Below are 19,168 nucleotides of genomic sequence, written 5' to 3'. Positions count from 1 at the left end.
TTAAAAACTTCTTTACTTTTTGAAAGTAAGGATGGTAAAATCTATTTTGTTTTAGACTGCTGGATCAGAATTTCAGTAGATGAAACATGAATATACTAAAAATACTCCTGTATCATGAGTTCTGTCTGCTCTCAAACACTGATGTTCACTTGCTTTTTTTTTTTAATTTTAGATGGCTTTATTATACATAGTAATGTTCAGCAATGAATCAGGAATTCCAGAATAGAAAGTAAGACATACTAAAGTTGTATTAGCCATAATAACTGGAGAAAACATTTGAAATACTGCAGTTTCAGTAGTGAATTTATCAGTGTTGAAAATGTACTAAAACTAAATAGGGAATCTATTTTATCTTATGAATGATTACATTAAAATAGTTTTTAAAATGCCATTTCCCTCATGAATTTGAACAATTTACTAAGGGAATTGAATCAAGCAATCTGGAATGTAGTTGCTAGAAGTCAGAAGGGTGGATGATGTGGTAAATTGCATCAGACAATGATTATGTTCTGGTTTTGCAAAGCACCTGTCGAAGTGCTGTTGTGAAGGACTATATTTTCCAGTTTTGTCAGAATCTCTGTTCCTATATTAAATCTGTCTGAAGCTGATTTGCAAGCTAAATCCAGTTTTGGAGAGTCAACATACACTTTCTCATTTATCATGAGCAGTGATTAAAAGTTGTGCAGGTTCAGGGAAGCTTTGTGTGGCAACTGAACTCCATCCTTTACATGTGCTTTCAGTGTGTTGCTTGTGGTATAGCTGAGTGGAAGTTGGTAAACTATTCTGTAGCTGCTGTTTAAAAGGTTTCTTGGGTTTATGTTGGCATACAATGGCTAACAAGCAGTAAATGTGTCTTTCACAGATAGAAAAATGTAAAGTAATGGCATCTAAGAAGAAGCCCCTCTGGCTTGAATTTAAATGTGCAGATCCAACAGCTCTGTCAAATGAAACCATAGGCATCATTTTCAAACATGGAGATGACCTCCGTCAGGACATGCTAATTCTACAGGTATGATTGCTAAAGCTCATAAAGAATAACATGAATATTTTAAAACATTTTAAAATAATTTTACTTTTCCAAAGTGTGTATAATTTGTCTTTACTGTTCACATGAAATGCGAGGTTGTCTTTTGTATTTAAAACTCTATATGGCAAGGCTGATATCAACACTGGATCATCTTTGTTGTACTACAGTTTTTTTATGTTACTGTGTTATGGATTAACCCTGGTGGGATGGGAAAAGAGGAAGAGTAAGAGCAAGAAGATTTGTGAATTGAGCTAAAGGTGGTTTAATAAGCAAAGGTGAAGGTAGAACAACAAAGGAACAAAACCAAACAAGTCGTGCTAAGGCAGTCACTCACCACATCCCATGGGTGGACCAGTTCCCAGCCAGTCCCTACACAGAAGATGGTTAACCTGCATAACCCCTTCCTCCCTTTTTTATTGTTGAGCATGACATTGTTCAGCACGGAGTATTTCTTTGGTTGGCTTAGGTCATCTGCCTGGTTGTGTCCCCTCCCAATCTCTCATGCACTCCAATCTAGTCACAGTGATGCAGCGTGAGAGGGCAGCCTTGGCACTCAGCAGACACTGTTCAGCTGAGACATCAGTGTGTTCCCAGCACTGCTTTGGTCACTCTGCTGTGAACGAAGCAGAGCTTTTATCTAAGAGTAACTCGGTTGTTACAAACGGAGCAGAGACTGTTTAGTAAAAGCTGGCGCTCGTTTATTAGCTGTAGCAGACAGAGGACCCGAGATAATCTCGAGTCCCCTCGCAGCAAGCCGGAGACGACACAATGTGTCGAACCCCTGACACACCCCATGCTCCCTCAGAAACGAGCTCCGGAGAACACCGGCAGCTGCCCGACACCCCCTTTTATACCCCCTTGGGTCCAGGATTGGTGGGATTTGGATCCTCGTGGTGATTGGACCATTTTTGGGGCTCTCCTTGGTCCTGAGCAGCGTTCATTCCTGTCCAGTCATTCTCCCAGGGCGTCGCATGATTGCACTGCTCCTTTTACCAATCTCGTCTCGTGGCGCTTATGTCACTGCGCTGACTTCACCCCAAAGTGTTACCACGACCCTCTGGAACAACCCACACATCATCCTGGACCCCTTTAAACTTTAAACAAACATTAATTTAACTTATTATAGCATTTCAATTAATTTCAAAAACAATGAACTTCTTCATAAAATCACAACAGGGCGACAATTAACTTAGAAAATTAGCAACCTTAACTTGTAACAAACATTAACCAAATTTTACCCATAACAGCCCCCTAAAGCACTGCACAGTACAAGCTGCTCTGAAGAAAAGGAGATTCATCCCCATCAGACACAGTGCACACTGTTACCCTGGCTTTGTCTGCCATATGCCATACGTATTTCACATTTCGATATTCTAGAGACAGAATCTTACTGGCAAGATGGCCTGTTTCTCTGATTAATTGTTTTTGTCATTTATTTATGCGATGGGTGAAGTTAACAAATGAAAAATCAGTAGCTAGCATTACTCTAGTTAATGCATTCAATCTCACTTTATGTAGAAATCATACAATATATTTATTAATACTTTATAGAAGAGTAGAGATTTCCTGGTCATGGAACAGATGAAGAAATATAAACCCTGGTTCTATAATTGATTCTCTTGAATGGCTGCACACTTTCTGTATTTATCTCTTAATCAAATAGCAAAATAAGTTTAGCCCCATCTTAGAAGTCTGGATAGTGCTATTTGTATGAGTAATCTGTAATGTTCAAATAATTTGAAATAACTTGGCACATACATTGTTTTTATAGATTCTTCGAATTATGGAATCCATTTGGGAAGCAGAATCCTTGGACCTCTGTTTGTTGCCATATGGTTGCATTTCTACAGGGAACAAAATAGGTATGTGATCACACTTACTCTGATTAGAAATTCAAAATACCATATTTACAGAGGATGTGTATGGGAGAACTCTTCTAACATGTACTGTAGTCCTGAGGTAAATAGCATTTATTACACTTTCTGTGAGCAGCCTTCAGTTGTATCTTGGCAGTGGCTTCTGCCCTTCCTTGAGCTGCAGTACCAGCTTTACTGGTTGCAATTCCTGTGCAATGGCTTGGCTTGTGCTGCAAGTTTCTCTTTAATAACAATATTTAGTACAAAACAGTAGTGAGAGTGAGTGACTTATTCAAGATGTATTTTATTGCGTTGATAGGAATAAAATAAAGAGCAAAACATTTCTATTTTTTCCTGACCTAAAGCTTCATACCCTATACCACTTAGAAGAAGCAACATTACTTAACAGGATACTCAGGCAATATTTCTCACAGGGCATTGGTTTCTGCAACAGAGGTGATCAATTTTTCAGAACTTGTGGTGAAAGAAATCAAGTAAGAAATCCTAATAAAATTAAGACTCTTTACACTCTTTAATATACTTTTTAATGTACTTCCTCTCTAAAATCCATTGCAACATAAAATTTTTTAACATCATTTTGATTTCAGGGTATCTCAGCAATGCAGGAAACCCAAACTCACTGATAAAATACTAGGTAGCGTGACATAAGAGAGTTTCTTTTCTTATAATAGAAATGTTTTAAAATTGAATAATATTTATTGATAGAATTTTAATAATAAAGGAAATGGGAAATTGTACATCAAAATACTAACTAACTAAAAATATAAGGAAAGGCAGGAGTTTTTCTCTCGTTTAGCAGTGTTAAACCTAATTTTTTAGAGTGCTTTGTAGGATCTGATTTAATTTTGTTTAAAATTATCTCAAGATGATGTCATATATTGAAAAAAGTGAAGGAAAAAGAGGAATTCTGCCAGTGATTCTAGCATTTTCATACTTGAGTTAGAGATTTCTGTTATTCTTTCATGAATTCTTAATTGATTCCCCATTCTTCTGTTTAAAGGAAATAATATTTGATTTTCCTATAGGCTTGGGAGAGATGCAAGAATTTAGCATCCTTTTAGCACCACAGTAGGGGTATGGTTGATCGTATTAACACTCCTGCTTGGTTTGCTGAGAATACCTGCAGCCTAAATTAGTAATGCCCAATGTGGCACTCTTCAATGTAGAGCTTATGCTTGTTTGGAACAGAACCAAAGAGTAGTGGCATGCAAATGTTCTTTCACAGTATTCACATGTGGTCTTCTTCCAGGCTGCTTCTTCCCTCCCTCTTAATACTTCCATGGAACTTGGGCATTTTCTGTGTATTGACACAAGGACAGTACACTGAGCACAGGGAAACGGGTGTCTTACATCTGGGGCTGGCATCTCCTCCTGCATAGAGCATTCTCATTCTGTTAAAGACAATGCAACCAGTGCAGTTTGTAATTTTGGAAGCATCTGTCCTCTTTGCTGCTGCTGCCAAACAGACCTCTGTAGGATGAACTTTCTCTTTTCTGTATCACTGGTAAAAGGTGATACCCTGCTCTCTCTCCCTTTGACATGTCCCTATGTTCCTGGCTCTGTGAGGCAATTATCACTATTTACTGTGCAGCATCACTGCTGAAATTAAGAAGTTCAAGCTGGCTCTTAGAAGAGTTACTTGGCTTGGTACCACAGAGCCCCAGAAACACATTGCATGGTGCATTTACTGCTGCACTCCCTCCCAGCTGAATGCAGCCCAGCTGAGAGCTGCCATCCTCAGAGCGTCCTGAGCCAGCTCGGCTCCCCTGCCATCAAAGAGCTGTTGGCCGATAGAGGGAGATTTGTGAGCACGGGCAGGGAAAGCTGGAATGGGAGCTGGAGCTCACACCCGGGAGAAAAACAGCAGCTTGACAAGCACGAGCCAAAATGCATATTTCCACAATAGTGTTGTGGCAAACATATCCAGGCCACTGTAAAGACAGAAGAAAATACCTCCAGGGAGTATTCAGCCATGAATTCAGCCATGCAGAGGGCAGGAAGAGATTGCTGTGTTGTTACTCTGTTACACAAATTTTTGCACATAATTCAGTAATTGCAAAAGGGTGGGATTACGAATGGAAAGAAATTGATCTGTTTCAGACAGTTAAACTGAAACCAACTTAGAAAGTGCTTTGAATTGCTTTGGAAAGAAAGGGATATTTTTGTTTGCTTGTTTATGTCTGAACTGGAGCTGAAGCTAGAAGAAACTGTTGAACTAGAACCAAAGAAAGAAATAAAATATTGCCAATTACCAAATAAATCTAATTAAAATCTGACTTTCTCCCATACGGTCATGCCCATTCTGGACTGCATTTGCTAGTCTTGGCTACAGGGCAGAGTTGTGTTGCAGCCTCTGTTTCTGCATTTCCCTCCATCTTCCCCTTTGTCACATGCCATGCTGGCATGAACAGGACAAGGCCCTGATTCTGCATCATATTGCCGTGGTGTGACTGTGCCTTGGCAAGGGTCTGTTCAGTTTAGGGACAGACTCCATGGCCCTGACAACCAGAGCTTTCCACCAGCAATCCCACTGCTGTACCTTGCTGTGCAGTGGTATTTCTGTGTATATGCACACTTAAATTGGATTTACTTCAGGAGAGCCAGCTCTATTCCTCTGCCACAGCCTGGCAGCACTTGCATCCCTAGACTGCAGCAAAATGAAGGCTTTTCTTCAGCTCTGCATATTTGTGAAGTTGGAGAAAAGCTGGGGAAAATATTAATTAGGATCAGGACAGGAATATTTCCTCTCCTTGGGAAAAACCTTTATGCAGCAGGTCCCACTCATCATGTGATACATCCATTTTAAAAGAGAAGGAGATTTGTTGCCAGGCTCTTTATGGACTCTGGCTGGTTTCAGTTGGGAATGAACAGGAGCCATTGCTCCTTGTCAAATAAATTTCTGCTCACAACCTATGAAGATCTGCAGTTGATTATTAAACACAGTTTAAAAATTATTTTTGAATATTTTTAATATACTTTGATAAATATTTAATAACTTCTTCTAACCTTTTCCTTATTTTCTTTAGGAATGATTGAAATTGTGAAAGATGCTACAACAATTGCCAAAATTCAGCAGAGTACAGTTGGGAACACTGGTGCATTTAAGGATGAAATACTAAACCAGTGGCTCAAGGAAAGATGCATGATTGAAGAGAAGGTGAGTTCTTTGAATTTTTAGGTAGGATTTTTAATTGCACCCTACTAATTTAGGAGCATAGAGCCCATATGGGCTGTGCCCACTGGTTTGTGTTTGTTACTCGCAGGAGTTTGAGAAATTCATTCATTTCCCTGCACTCAGCTGCGGGTGTCTGTGAATGAGCCTCCAGCATCCAGCTGGCAGCCAAACTCCTGAGAGACAAGATGCTTCTGAAATCTCTCCTTTATCAATGGAAGTTAGAAGTGATACATGAGGAGCAGGTTGAGAGGACATCTAAGAATACTGAAAGGCAATGTGGTTTTAGAGGGTTTGGGTGCTCACAACTCCTTTGCTTGTGTACATCCACTGACCTACTACAGCTTTCTGCCACATATTTTTCCTCAGAATGTGGGAGCTGCTCTATGCTGCCTTTCTGTGCTGAGGGGTCGAGCCAGCACAGGGAGTGCAATGCAGGGCTGTGATCTTGATCTCTGCTGTGCCGTGGTGCATTTTATAAGACAGTTTGCCTAACTGATGATTGGTACATTTCAACAGAAAGGTACATAACTTTGAGAATTATTGCATTTAGTGCCTAGCATTGAAGCATTTAACATCTCTAAGATTTGTTTTTAGTTTCAGGAAGCTGTGGAAAGATTTGTTTATTCTTGTGCTGGATACTGTGTGGCAACCTTTGTACTTGGAATAGGAGACAGGCACAATGACAACATCATGATTACAGAAACAGGTGGGTTATTTTTTTTGAAAATTTCATAGATATGTGGACTGTCTATACTTCTCTAGATTTATGTTTCATTTTAATAAATAATGCATTTAACAATGAATGAAGAGACACAAACCAGTTCTGTCAGTGGTGCTTACAGGGGTATTTTCACCCCTGTTTGCCTTCATACAAGGTTGGAGATAGGTATCATTAATAATGCCATTATTTTCCAAGGAGCAGTTTGATATGAATTGATAAGTCATTAGAAATGTAAACCGATTTTTTTTTTCACTGTCTACATCTAAGATCTGAACTCAAAAAAAATTTATAAAGCAGACAGCTGTTCATCAATCTGATGTGTGGATGTGGTTCTGACAGTGTTCAGTGGAACTGAATTCTGTCAGAATTCAGATAGTGCTGGACTGATTTCACTTGTTAGGAATGTAATTGCTTTGTGTACTGTCCTAAAAAAATTTAGGAAATAAGTGTACATGGAGTGTATTTGTTTTCCAGCTAAAATCTGTGGGATGGTTATATCCTCCTGAAGAAACTCAGGTTTTTTGTACTATAAACTTTGGAAGTTACTTCCATAGCTGCACATTTTTTCATCCTTAATTTTACTTACCTATGGAAAGAACCCCAGAACAATCAGTACATGCGGAGAAGTTTTTTTTAGTCTAAGGAATTCATTTTTCGTTTCATTATCCTCTCACTTCATAATTAGTCTCTGATAAGGGATGGAAAATAGATAGAAGGCTGAATATTTGATATTGATTATATTAAAGTTTTATCAGTTGAAGGCTAGAGAGAAGAAGTACCCTGAAGGCAGAAGTTAGGTAATTGAAGACTACAGTAAAAAAGTTCAGCAGAAGCCCTTGAGGAAAAACAACAAAGAAATGCTTTGATTTCAACATTATATATAATATAATGTGGTGTCAGTTCCCACTGGCAGAACATGAGGCACAGGTCAGTAGACAGGGAAACAGAGAAAGAATTGTTCTGTTGTGGTCATGAGCAGGTTTGTGTCAGAGTCTTTAACAGCATTTTTCTTGAGCCTCAGGAACCAAAGGATCTCAGTCTGAGAGGTCTGCAGAGAGTCAGATTTGGTAGACTGGGGGAACTTGAAAGCTGGCTTAAAATCTGGAACATCTAATGATGTTCCACCTACAGATCACTGTTAAGTATCAATTTACATAATTCGATGTTTTATCTTTTTTTCTGAATATGCCACTACTACAAATCTCTGTTTTTAAGTAACCATACTCTTGTGTCCTGCTGCCAGTGAAAGTAATAAAGTGATATGGAGAGTAGCAGCACACTCCAGTCCTGTAGGTATAGTGACCTTTAAAAGAAGAGGTTTTCATTGCTTTTTTGGGAACTGATGCCCTACTGCTCCCTCAAAGCTATCCAAAGGGTGACAGTGCAGACTTTGAACACACGGAGTGGTTTAGAAATCACTAATGAAGGTCTATGAGGAGAAAGCATGTTCTAGTCAATGACATTTGCCAGGGAGATGGGTAGTGCCAGGATCCCATGGGTATTTGAAATGTAACCCTTGAGCCTTTTCTGTGTAGTGATGCTCTGATTGTTACAGGTATAAGGCACAAACTTTCCTTGGTTGGTTTTTGAAAAGCTGTGAGTGTGTGTTTAGATAATGCAGCAGTTCTGCCAGACTTTTAACAGCTGCCAAAGATAAATAAGAAGTAATTTTGCCAAGAGGACAAAATTGTGTATTTCCCCAAAAAAAAGAAAGAAAATATTCATTTCTGCTGACCTTAAGAGAGATCATATATACCAAAAAAAACAAAGGGGTTGGAAGTACTGTGAATACATGTAAATGTTCTTAGCAGTTTATTGTACTTATCTAAATGTGACTTCTTCTCTTTATGAAGGGAACCTTTTCCATATTGATTTTGGCCATATTCTTGGGAATTATAAAAGCTTTCTTGGAATTAATAAGGAGAGAGTTCCTTTCGTGCTGACTCCAGATTTTCTGTATGTCATGGGAACTTCCGGAAAGAAGACGAGTCTCCATTTCCATAAATTTCAGGTATCTAATAACGGGTATCTGGCTTCAAAACAATTAAGCAATGTTTTTTTACCCTCTGAAATGAACATTAATGCCTTGGTTTTCAAAGATCTAGGCTCCTGGGTATTATCTTAATAAAATATACTGAATCGTAATACAATTCTGGGAAATTTTAGGCCCAACTAAGAGAAAAAATTATCTGTACAATTATGGGAACTAGAATTCAAACATTCACAAAGGCACATTGAAAAGCTCATTAGCAGCAGACCAGATAAGCAGTTCTTTCTTTGTTTCTTGTCTTGATTGAAAGTACTTTGCAGAGGCCTTCAGTGTTTGTGCAATTAGAAGAAACTCATGGCTCTAAGCAGAGCTTCTGTGGAGTATGAGCAGGTGTGAGGCATTTGCCAGCTGGCTTTGCCAGTGTTATTCCCTCCTGAATCTGCCCTCGAGTTCTGGGGCTTGGACTCCTGCATCTGAGTAAAAGTCTGTAGTGACCCAAAGCTCTCTCAGATGCTGGTTTGTGAAGAGGATGGATAGATTTAACTCTGAAAAAAACTAATGGTGTTAAAAATCTGTTCTATTACTTCTATTTGAAATTGGTCTCTTTCAAACCAGTTGTGATTATTTGAGCTAGTGTAGGACCTAGTCAAAGAAGGAGTTCAGTATACAGTTCCTATGTTTAATGAAATGGTTGAGAATGTGGTTGGTCAGAAGTACATATTTGTTGGTGTTTTTATTGGTGTTATTTTTCCTGTGGTCATCTTTAGAAACTTTGAGTAAAGTGTCTGATTTAGAAGCCAGGTACCTTATAATGTCAAAAGAAAAATTCTTCTGTAGAGTGAATCAAAGCCAAAGCCTAACTTTTATGTTCTGGATTCCTTGTGAGTGAACCAGTCCCAGTATGGAGTCTGGTTTTCTAACCTGAGTACCTAATTAAGGTTTTTCCTGTTGGATGGTGACTATGTCCCTTTGAACATATACGCTGTTGTACAGCAAATCTGTGTCCAACACACACGCACACAGACAAACACACACACCCATCTCCCCTGTGATTGTCTGTGATGAGGAATGGGAATTATCCTAAGATGATAACACCATGTGGGTCCCCAGTGCAATTACTTCAGCATTTTGTCTCAATTTGTGGCCACATCTCAGTGCTTTTACTCACTCATCCAAAAATGAGTGTTCCCCATCTTTGGGCTGGACACATCCTCCAGGCCTCCCTGCCAGGGATGGGGATCCACTTGGATCCTCTTGCAATTCCCTCCTTATGGTATTCTTATGTTAGGACAAACCACACTGTCCACCAAAGACAATCAAATGGCAGAGGGCATGTGTGGAGAGGACTCATGCAAAGAAGAACCAGTGATCTTGGATTGAAGTCGCTGCCCAAACTTCTGAAAATAATTAAAGAACCATGTGCAATCTTTGAATCTTCTTTTTTGCAAGGACTGCGTTTATCACAGTGGAGGTGCCTTGAAGGGGACTTGTAGATCAAAAGATGGTAGGGTAGGATTTGCCATGGGAAGGCAATGCTGAGCCCATGCTCTCAGGGAAGCTTGTGGTCTGTGCTGTGTACAGCAGTAATGCTGTTGCTGCAACTGTAAGTCATGTGGGACTGAAACACCAGTCTGGGGTATGTAATTTCAAAAAAAGACCTCTGTTCTGGAAGCAGAAAATAGTTAAAAGTTTGAAAGTGTGCTAATGGAGAATTGAAAGATGCCTGCAATGAGTAAAGTGGTTTCCGGATACATATGTGTCATCCAGCTCTTCAGACAGTGTCTGACCTATATTTCAGCAGCCCAAATACCAAAATCAATTAGAAGTAAGTTTGGTCATAGCTTCTCTTCAATACATCATGCCTCCACCATGGAGTGCTGGGTTGGACTAAATAAACTTTTTGTTACTCTGGTACTAATTTCTAAGTACTGTAACTATCCCACTAATGCAGATGGTTTAGGAATGCTGTGATAGCACCAATGTAATTTCCACTAGTGTCCTTAGCCAGATAAAAGGTGATTAATATGCTTTTACTGTTGTAAGCTGTGATGGTCATATGCAGCCTGGGCATTTTAAGTGACGTGATTTCGGCACAGATAACAATAAACTGACCAAAAAATGTAAGTTCACATATAGTTCTGCTGCAATAGATATGTTTATATACCACTTTTGCAGTGGTATATTAAAAGTCTTTTCTGTCTCAAAGACCAATAAAAAGAAAGTTAAAATACTTCTATACAAACAAAAGAGTAACAAAGAGCAAGATTTGCATCATATATTTTGCTATGAAAAATATATATTTTAATTACATGGCCAGAGTTTAAAAAAAAACCCCAAAATTGTAGTTTCACTTTTCAATTGACTTATTTCATCACGTTTCCTAATATTGAGGGATTCATTCAATCTGCCTGATGACTCATCCATGTATTAATGGAAAAGTCTCAGCATTTATCCTTCATTAATTTTTAAGAGCATCTCTCATTATTTTGTACTTGACTACATTAAAACAGTTTGTACTTCAGAAGACTCCTTTGTTTTTTACCATCTTTGGTATTTTTAATAACTTAATAACCTACTTCAATAAAATTTTATTTCTTTGTTATCCACTGGACACAGTTCATGCAGGTGTGTTAGCCAGAGCCCATATTGCAGACTGGAGAAAGTTAAAATGACAAATAACTTTGACCAAAGTTCACTGCAGAAGAGTATAGTTCATTATTAGTGAACTTCTGAGGCTGTTGGTGGCCTGGCAACTTTTCTGAACTAGCAATGAAGTTCCTTTATATTAGTTCTTAATCTGATTTTGTTTTCCTTTTTGTTTGCATTTTTTATGATGGTTTAATGAAAATTAGAGGCCAGAGGTTATTAATGACATCACACAAATGCTTAGAAGGAAGCAATTTTTGATGGGCTTTTTCCTCATCATAAACATGTATTTAAGTGTAACTTAACCTGAGAAGACAAGTATTTTTCTGTTCCCTCTGAATTTTTCAGCTGCCCTAGTACTGCCCAGATTTCTCTTGCTGTGTCATATCCTTTCCAGCCTTTGGCTGAAGCCCATCAATTTTCTTACTTCTATGCACACACAAATTTCTCTCTTCTTGTAGAAACCTTTGAGTGAGCCTGATCTAACATCTTCATGGTCCTTTTTGAGCTTTGTCCACCTACTTATTGTTGATCTGCCTAAAATTGTCAATTTATCTTTGATAGTTTGTGCATTAAATTATGGACTTATTTTTATTCATTAGATTTAATTTACTTAATTTATTATTTTTTCATTACTCTGCTGACTTGATCATAAAGAGATCTGTATTTTCAGTGCTAATCAATTTTTTCCATACCATTTCTTTACAAAATCTCATGTATTTGATTGTCAAAGGTGACAGAAGATGGAGGTACATAATTCATCACTGAGAAATACTTACTTGCAGTGTACTGTACAGGAAAGGGATGGTCTCGTAACAGAATTTAGACACTTTATATTTCAAAAATGCCCGGATTTTAGGATTCAAAATGATTATTTTTTCCTATTAGGCAATAGGATTTTGGTTTCTCCTCAACTTCTCTCATTTTGCCTATGGCTTTAGAAGAGTTAGCAGCTTTCTTCTTAATCCCCCAGTGAACATGTACATATCCTTGACACATACCTATCGGCTGGGTTATTTTTGGTTCTCACTGCCTCTCTCAAAAGTGCAAAATTTCCTTTTCTTGGAAGATACTAATGCAAAACCACATTCAGTTCCTGTCTGAATAAATAACTGTAACAGGCATATGCAGATTTTTAAAATCTTTTGAGTTCCTGGAAGGACTGCCTTTGAGATGCAGTGATCCCAGGTTTTTCTTGACTGCATAATTGTTTTTCTGTCTCAGACACCCAAAGCAGTGAGATACATCATCCATACAGAAATGTAAAACCTTCTTTGATAAAACTATAAAGACCTTTCATCTCTTTCAAGGGTAACAAAACACAGACTAGTTTTTGTGACAAGACTTCTCTGTTTGAAGTTGATAATACATAAGTTCTTTTTTTATTTTTTATCCTGCTATAATGGAGAGAAACTATTCTTTGTGATAAGGTGATAGTGTTTTTTATTGTAAATTGTGCTTTGACCATTGCATTTAATATTTTGTTGTGCTAGAACTAAACTAACACTGCAGTTCATAAGTATGACCTTATTTCAGGGCAGAATTTATTTGGGAACAGAGTAAAAGATTTAACTTCCCAGGCAGTACAAAAAAGGAAATTGTACAGACACATCTTCAATATATCATCTTTCTTCCTTAGTATTTTCCTAACCTGTCTAGTTGGGTGTCCTGGTGTTGCTGATGTGATAGATGTTAAGATTATTTGTGCACTTCTTCCTGTTCCAGAGGAAGAAAAAAACCATGTATCCTATAAAAAATGTCCTGTGTTTTAGAGGGCTGATGGGATTTGTTGGACGTTGACATTAAAATATTTGGATTTCCCAAGTATTACTCCAAAACTTAATATACAGTTGTTGAAAGGTTAAATTGAATATTTAATTGGGTAAAAATTAGCATTTCTTCAGCTGTGGTTTGAATAATAACAACCTTCTTGGAAATATTTTTCATATTTTACATTACTGCATTGCAGACCTAATTTCTAGTTGATTGATGATTGATGTCTTTGTTGCATTGTTCTTACTTCTGCTAGTAAATGAGTTATAAATTTAATATAACTGAAATATAATTGAATAAACTGAATTATAATGAATAATTTCAGTTTAGATATTAGTCACTTAGGAGGAAATATTATTTTTAAAGTGTTGCATGTTTTTCCAAGCTGCAGAAATGTCATTTTTCTGAAAGTTCTGTTGGAAAGCACAGATTATTTATACATGGAAATGAAAAGGCTATAAAAAAAGCCTATGGAATCCAGAATGACAGTACATAGTGATAGAAATCTTCCAGCAAGGCAGAGTGCCTGAAGACTAGAGCTGTCAGCTAGCAAAATTCCTCTAGAACACCAAGCCTGAAAATCTTCCCTGTTAAATAATCCGTGACCACTGCAAAGTTAATAAACATGTAAAGAAAATGAAGAGCAATCCCCTGGAGGTGCTGCTTTGTTCAGTATCACTTGCCAGCCACAGTTTTTAAATGGGAACATCCCAACAGGAAAGGAAGACAGTGTATTGCTCTCTGTTTTAACAGCCACAGAAGGAGCTTATATGGTAGTGAAATTCCTTTGAAATTCTGGTGAGGCTAAGGTTTTATGCTTTAGTAATTAATGTAGTATTAAGAGCTGTTAGTTGTACACCCAAACTGTTCTTGTTGCCCCAAGCTGTGGTGAATGAAGTTACACTGAGCAGCAGGTGCAGAAATTTATGTCACGTTTCAGCTCAGGTGAACAGCTCTGTTGGGTCTCTCGAGTTATTGAATGGCACTGGTTAATGAGAGTCCTGTGAAATTCCTACACCATCCCTCTCAATTCATCTCCTCAATTAACAGAAAACTCTTCTCTCTCACAGGACGTATGTGTGAAGGCTTATTTAGCTCTCCGACACCACACAAACCTGCTGATCATCCTGTTCTCCATGATGCTAATGACTGGAATGCCCCAATTAACCAGCAAAGAAGATATTGAATATATCAGGGATGCACTGACAGTAGGGAAAAGTGAAGAAGATGCCAAAAAGCATTTTCTTGATCAGATAGAGGTTTGCAGAGATAAGGGCTGGACCGTGCAGTTTAACTGGTTTTTGCATCTTGTGCTTGGAATCAAACAAGGAGTAGAAAAGCATTCTGCTTAATATTTTATGTAAATTAACTGTGGGTGTGAATAGGACGTTAGTGAACCTACATGTTATTTATGAATTCTGAATAAATGAGCAGTCAAAATTGCCTTTACTCTTCTGGCAGCTTAAATAGATCTTGTAAAAAGGCAGGACATTACTCTGCCCCTCCAGAAGATTTTCCTGCAGATAAGATTTTTTTTTTCCAAATTTCTAATGACACTTCAAGTTGCTGGATTCTTTTAAGTAGTTGCTTTGCTGATGTGGCTTGGATTTTTTTTTTTTTTTGCTTTCTTTAGCAATAATTTCAGATAAATATAAGGAGGAGGTTAAGTAAGATGATAACCTGCAAACCCCCTATGACCTCACCTTATTTGTTCATGAGGGTCAAGTCCTTCAAAGCCAGAAGAATTTGTATAAAATGTATGGTTATAGTGAAATCTCTGTAGAGAATCCATATCTTTCTCAGGGTGATTTACACACTAGTGTTCTTCATCCACATCCTTCCCTTTTGTCCCTTCCCCAAAATTTTGTCCTTTGTGGATTTTTAATACGTTGTCAGTAGAAAAAAGCTTTGGCTCTGCCGTTGGAGGAAATTGCCTTACTGTTATTGTAACCTCCTGACACAGACAACCAATCTTGACTGCCAGGAGAACTTCATAGTTACCTGGAAGTTCCTCAGATTTGAACATGAAATTCTGAAGGTTTAATTTTGAAAGATTTTTTTTCTGTACTTTTTAGTGGGGAATGCCCATATTATAGTACAGATTATATTCTTAGTGTAAAGTTATTAAAATTCCACCTGTATAGGAAAAGCTTTGTAGAAAAAGCAATGGTACTTCCTTATCCTCAGAGAAAACTCCTTATGTAAGAGGTAATTGACATTTTACCAAATATTGAGAAACCCAAAGTTATTTATTCCTTGATGATATATTTTCAGGATATAACTAGAAGGAATTAAATGTAATCTTTGAAGTTTTGTATATTTTGCTATTTATTTTTAAATTCCTGAAGAAACAATACTACTGAAAAGCTATTTATGGAAGAAAAACCCCCACCTTATCTTTAATTTCAATATTTTAACTTAAAAGAGGAAAAAATGGACAGTGTTAAATAGAATCTTAACTCTCTACTGTAGATTACCTACAAATCAAGTCTACCTATGGTAGGAAAGGAAAAAACCATATAGCCTGAATTAATATTTGACTTGAATTATTATGGTATATTTCTTGCTAATTGATTTTTACCAAAGAAAGAAGATGGCTTACAATATTGCTTTTTTGCACTTGTGCCCATGTAATTTCTTCCTTCATTGTAGTGTTACATGGGTTTTACATTACATATAAATGGTTAACTGAATTTTAAAATTCTGTTATCATTTGCTTTGATCATTTCACAGAACTGTTATGATTTTAACTACTGTTACTACTGAGTGCATTCTTGAAGTATTTTTAATAAATGTACTGTAACTGGTGCCTCAGTTATGAGATGTAGCCAATCTATTCTTGAAATGTAGATGTTTAATTGGTTACTGTGCACAGGTATTTTTGATGTGAATGGTAGACACCAGTTAAGGAAATCTCTAAGGTTAAAATGTAGACTATTTTGTTATTCTGTTACATTATTATTCTGTGCAAGATAGGCTTTAGATCCTACTAAAATATAAAAACTTAATGGTGAATATTGTCTGTAAAATGGTATTTTTCGATTTGTATTTTATAGATCTGAAATAAATTTATATGTTCTATTCATTTGATTATTATTCATGAGTAAGCAGCTTAGTCCAAAATACATGTAAATATTTTTTATCCAGTTTCTTAAAGACTACCTAATCTCAGTAAGAAATCATATTCAAAGTCCCACTCAGGAATTATTTTAGTTCCATATTAATAACTCTGTACTATGTCAGATATCTTAAATTTTAATAGTCTAAAATATTAGAATTGCAATTATTGTAATTGTAAAATGTGAATAGAATATTGCCACTTTCGAAGAGCCCTTTATTCATTCCTGGTTTGTTCTGTGAAGAAAAATCTGAAGATTTTAGTAAGTTCCTAGTTTTAAAAAATAAATAGATCTAGTGCTAAGTTTAAGTCTAGCATAGGGAAATAAATACTAATCACAAATTCAAGGGAAATGGCACTCTTGAAGCAGCCTTCATTTGCAGGAAAAGGGCTACAAGAGATCTGCACACAGAGGAAAGTAGTTTAGTCTAAACTTAGCACTAAACTTAGACTGATGATTATTATCAGCATTTTACAGTGTGCTATATTGAATTATGTTTGTTGCAAACACATGAAACACCTCAGTGCTGAGCAAATTCCCAGACTTTTCATTGCTTTCCTTGCCCATACAGCCTATGGTTGGGCTGCCTGAGCTCTGCTCGGCTGCCTTGTGTCTCCTGGGCCAGCCTCACTCCTGGGAGATCAAAAGCAGCTGCCAAATCTCCTCTTTACCTACAGAGCAAGCTGTGGGCACCAACATCTTCTTATAAATGGCTGCACAGTCACACAGCCGATTATCAGCTGGATTTTGTGTCCCTTTGGAAACCTCCACCTACCACTGACCTGGTTTTGTGGCAAACCCTGAGACAAGGAGGAGCAAGAGCTGTGGAGAGATGTGGTTTGAGGCAGTGCAGCCCCGGGGGGGAGAGGAGCTGCTTTTCAGGTGAAGAGATAGACACAAGGACACATCTGCATCTTCCAGACAGAGCACAGCTGTCCTGTTTTTCAGTGGCATTCCCAAGGCCTGAGAGCTGGAGCTTTAGCACAGATGCCGCTGCTGGAGCAGCAGCTGAACCACAATTTCCTGAGTCTCTCAGTGCATAAATTCACTGAACTTTCAGAATAACTGAATAGCTGGTTTTTAAGGGTTATAAGCCAGGAAATGTAAATTAGTCACTAACCACTAACCTTTTTCAGAAGCTCTAACACAACATGCAGAAAAAGAAAATTACTAAATTTTCTGTGTAGGTCTCAATCATTGTCATTGTGTCCAATTAGCCTTAAGATTTTTTTTTTTTAATTCTTTTGAGGGTTTATTTGTCTTTGAGATCTGTCGTATTTTCTTGGTAGTCTCATTCACATTACGACTGCACCTAACAGTGGAAATTTGAATCTATTCTTAAGAGTCAGTGCCTCAGATTCAGTTGAGACTTGACATCTGCTTTGGCCCCAGCAAGGTCATTGAGATGTTGGTTAGCAGTGAGTGTGTCCCCAAGGCTCCATCCTAATTATATTCCAGGACGGGAAGAGAAGTTCAGATGGAGCTCAGGTGCACAGTGTGATTATATGTAGATCTTCTTTGAATACACTGATTGCACTTGTTAGAAGTGCTTAATCTATCATTAGCAGAGTATTGTGACTTAATATGTTTAGCAGATTTTTTTCCTAAAATGTGATCAATTACTTTAGAAAAATATCAATGGAAATTATGATTCTTGTATTTTTATTATACACCTTTTTCCTGACTACCAGCAGCATTCTGCAAATCCACGAGTCCCAAGGATTATATAGATTTCAGACTCTCTGCTAATGACTTTATAATGTAGTTTGTGTAAAGTAGTCTTGAAAATAAAAAATTACTAAAATTAAAATCTGGGATACCATCTGCAGGGTCTGATGGGCTCTTTGAGCATCCCAGCAACACTGAAGTTTCTGAAAAACACTCGTGCTTTCATGAGTCTTCTCATTGCAACTTACATAATACATGTTAAAAACAACACTACAGAAATAATGAATTCTCCTAGAGAGCGGTCAACAGGGAGAGATTCCTGCTATGCTCACCCCACTTGGCATTTGGAAGCCAGAATTGGCCCAAAAAAGTACTATAAATCTTGTGACACACTGACAGAAAGTAAGATTCATGCTGGAGAAAATAGAAAGACAAACTGTTTGTCTGCAGTTACACAGTTAATAACAAGGACTGGCCAAAGATATGAATACCATGGTTATACCCAGATGAGGTGTGCACATCATTATGTCTTTGAAGAAAAGGGGCACTGGTGACATGTTCTATTCTGCTGATACAAGGAGACAGGCACAAGGCCATGGCTTCTCCTGGCTTTTTGTGCATCATTGCATCTCATATCCAGCAAAAGAAAGTCTGAAGACCTCCTGTTGATAATAAACAAGTGGACACTGGAGAGAATAAATTCCCTCCTACCCCTGGAATGAGTTTGTTGTTTCAGAGGGTGCCCGGCAGCACTTGACATGGCAAGAGCCCTCTGCAGGCTGGGGAAGGCAGGTAGGCAGCATGTGCCATTTCTCAGGTATTCTCCTGGGGATGCAAAAGAAGAAGCTGTCACTTTGGAAACAGCAGCAGCACTGCCAGGAACACGTGCCTGTTAATTTTAGCTAACAAAAGATTCCTGTGCATGGCAGAAGTGCTGTATCTCGTAAGTGGGATCACATCCCACACCTGGGTGCAGTCACTCGGTGTTCAGCATTAAAAGTCACCATGTGCCTGTTCTCGTCACACTCTCAAAGCTGTCTTTGGTCTAGTGCCTATGGTCAGTTTACCACTGATCCATTTATTAAGTGCATGAAGACAAAAAAGGAAAATAATACACTGTAGATAGCAGCATTTCTTTGTAAGATAAACAATGAGTAGATACACAAGAAAAG

At 37.8% G+C, this 19,168-nt stretch overlaps 1 protein-coding gene across 1 annotated transcript in view; it reads left to right on the top strand.

The window, feature by feature from the left end:
* The window catches only part of PIK3CG (phosphatidylinositol-4,5-bisphosphate 3-kinase catalytic subunit gamma), a 34,338-nt gene extending 18,044 nt beyond the window's left edge, over window positions 1–16,294 (top strand). Inside the window, exons 6-11 of the mRNA XM_014869001.2 lie at window positions 863–1,009; window positions 2,799–2,889; window positions 5,931–6,061; window positions 6,674–6,785; window positions 8,654–8,811; window positions 14,280–16,294. Of these exons, the coding sequence (XP_014724487.2) occupies window positions 863–1,009; window positions 2,799–2,889; window positions 5,931–6,061; window positions 6,674–6,785; window positions 8,654–8,811; window positions 14,280–14,561 (921 nt within the window). The 3' untranslated portion in view covers window positions 14,562–16,294. The remainder of the gene's footprint in view (window positions 1–862; window positions 1,010–2,798; window positions 2,890–5,930; window positions 6,062–6,673; window positions 6,786–8,653; window positions 8,812–14,279) is intronic.
* The last annotated feature ends 2,874 nt before the right edge of the window (window positions 16,295–19,168 follow it).

The sequence above is a fragment of the Sturnus vulgaris genome, chromosome 5 (assembly GCF_052056855.1).
Source record: "Sturnus vulgaris isolate bStuVul1 chromosome 5, bStuVul1.hap1, whole genome shotgun sequence".
Lineage (NCBI taxonomy): Eukaryota > Metazoa > Chordata > Aves > Passeriformes > Sturnidae > Sturnus > Sturnus vulgaris.
This window is presented reverse-complemented; position numbering and strand designations above follow the sequence as displayed.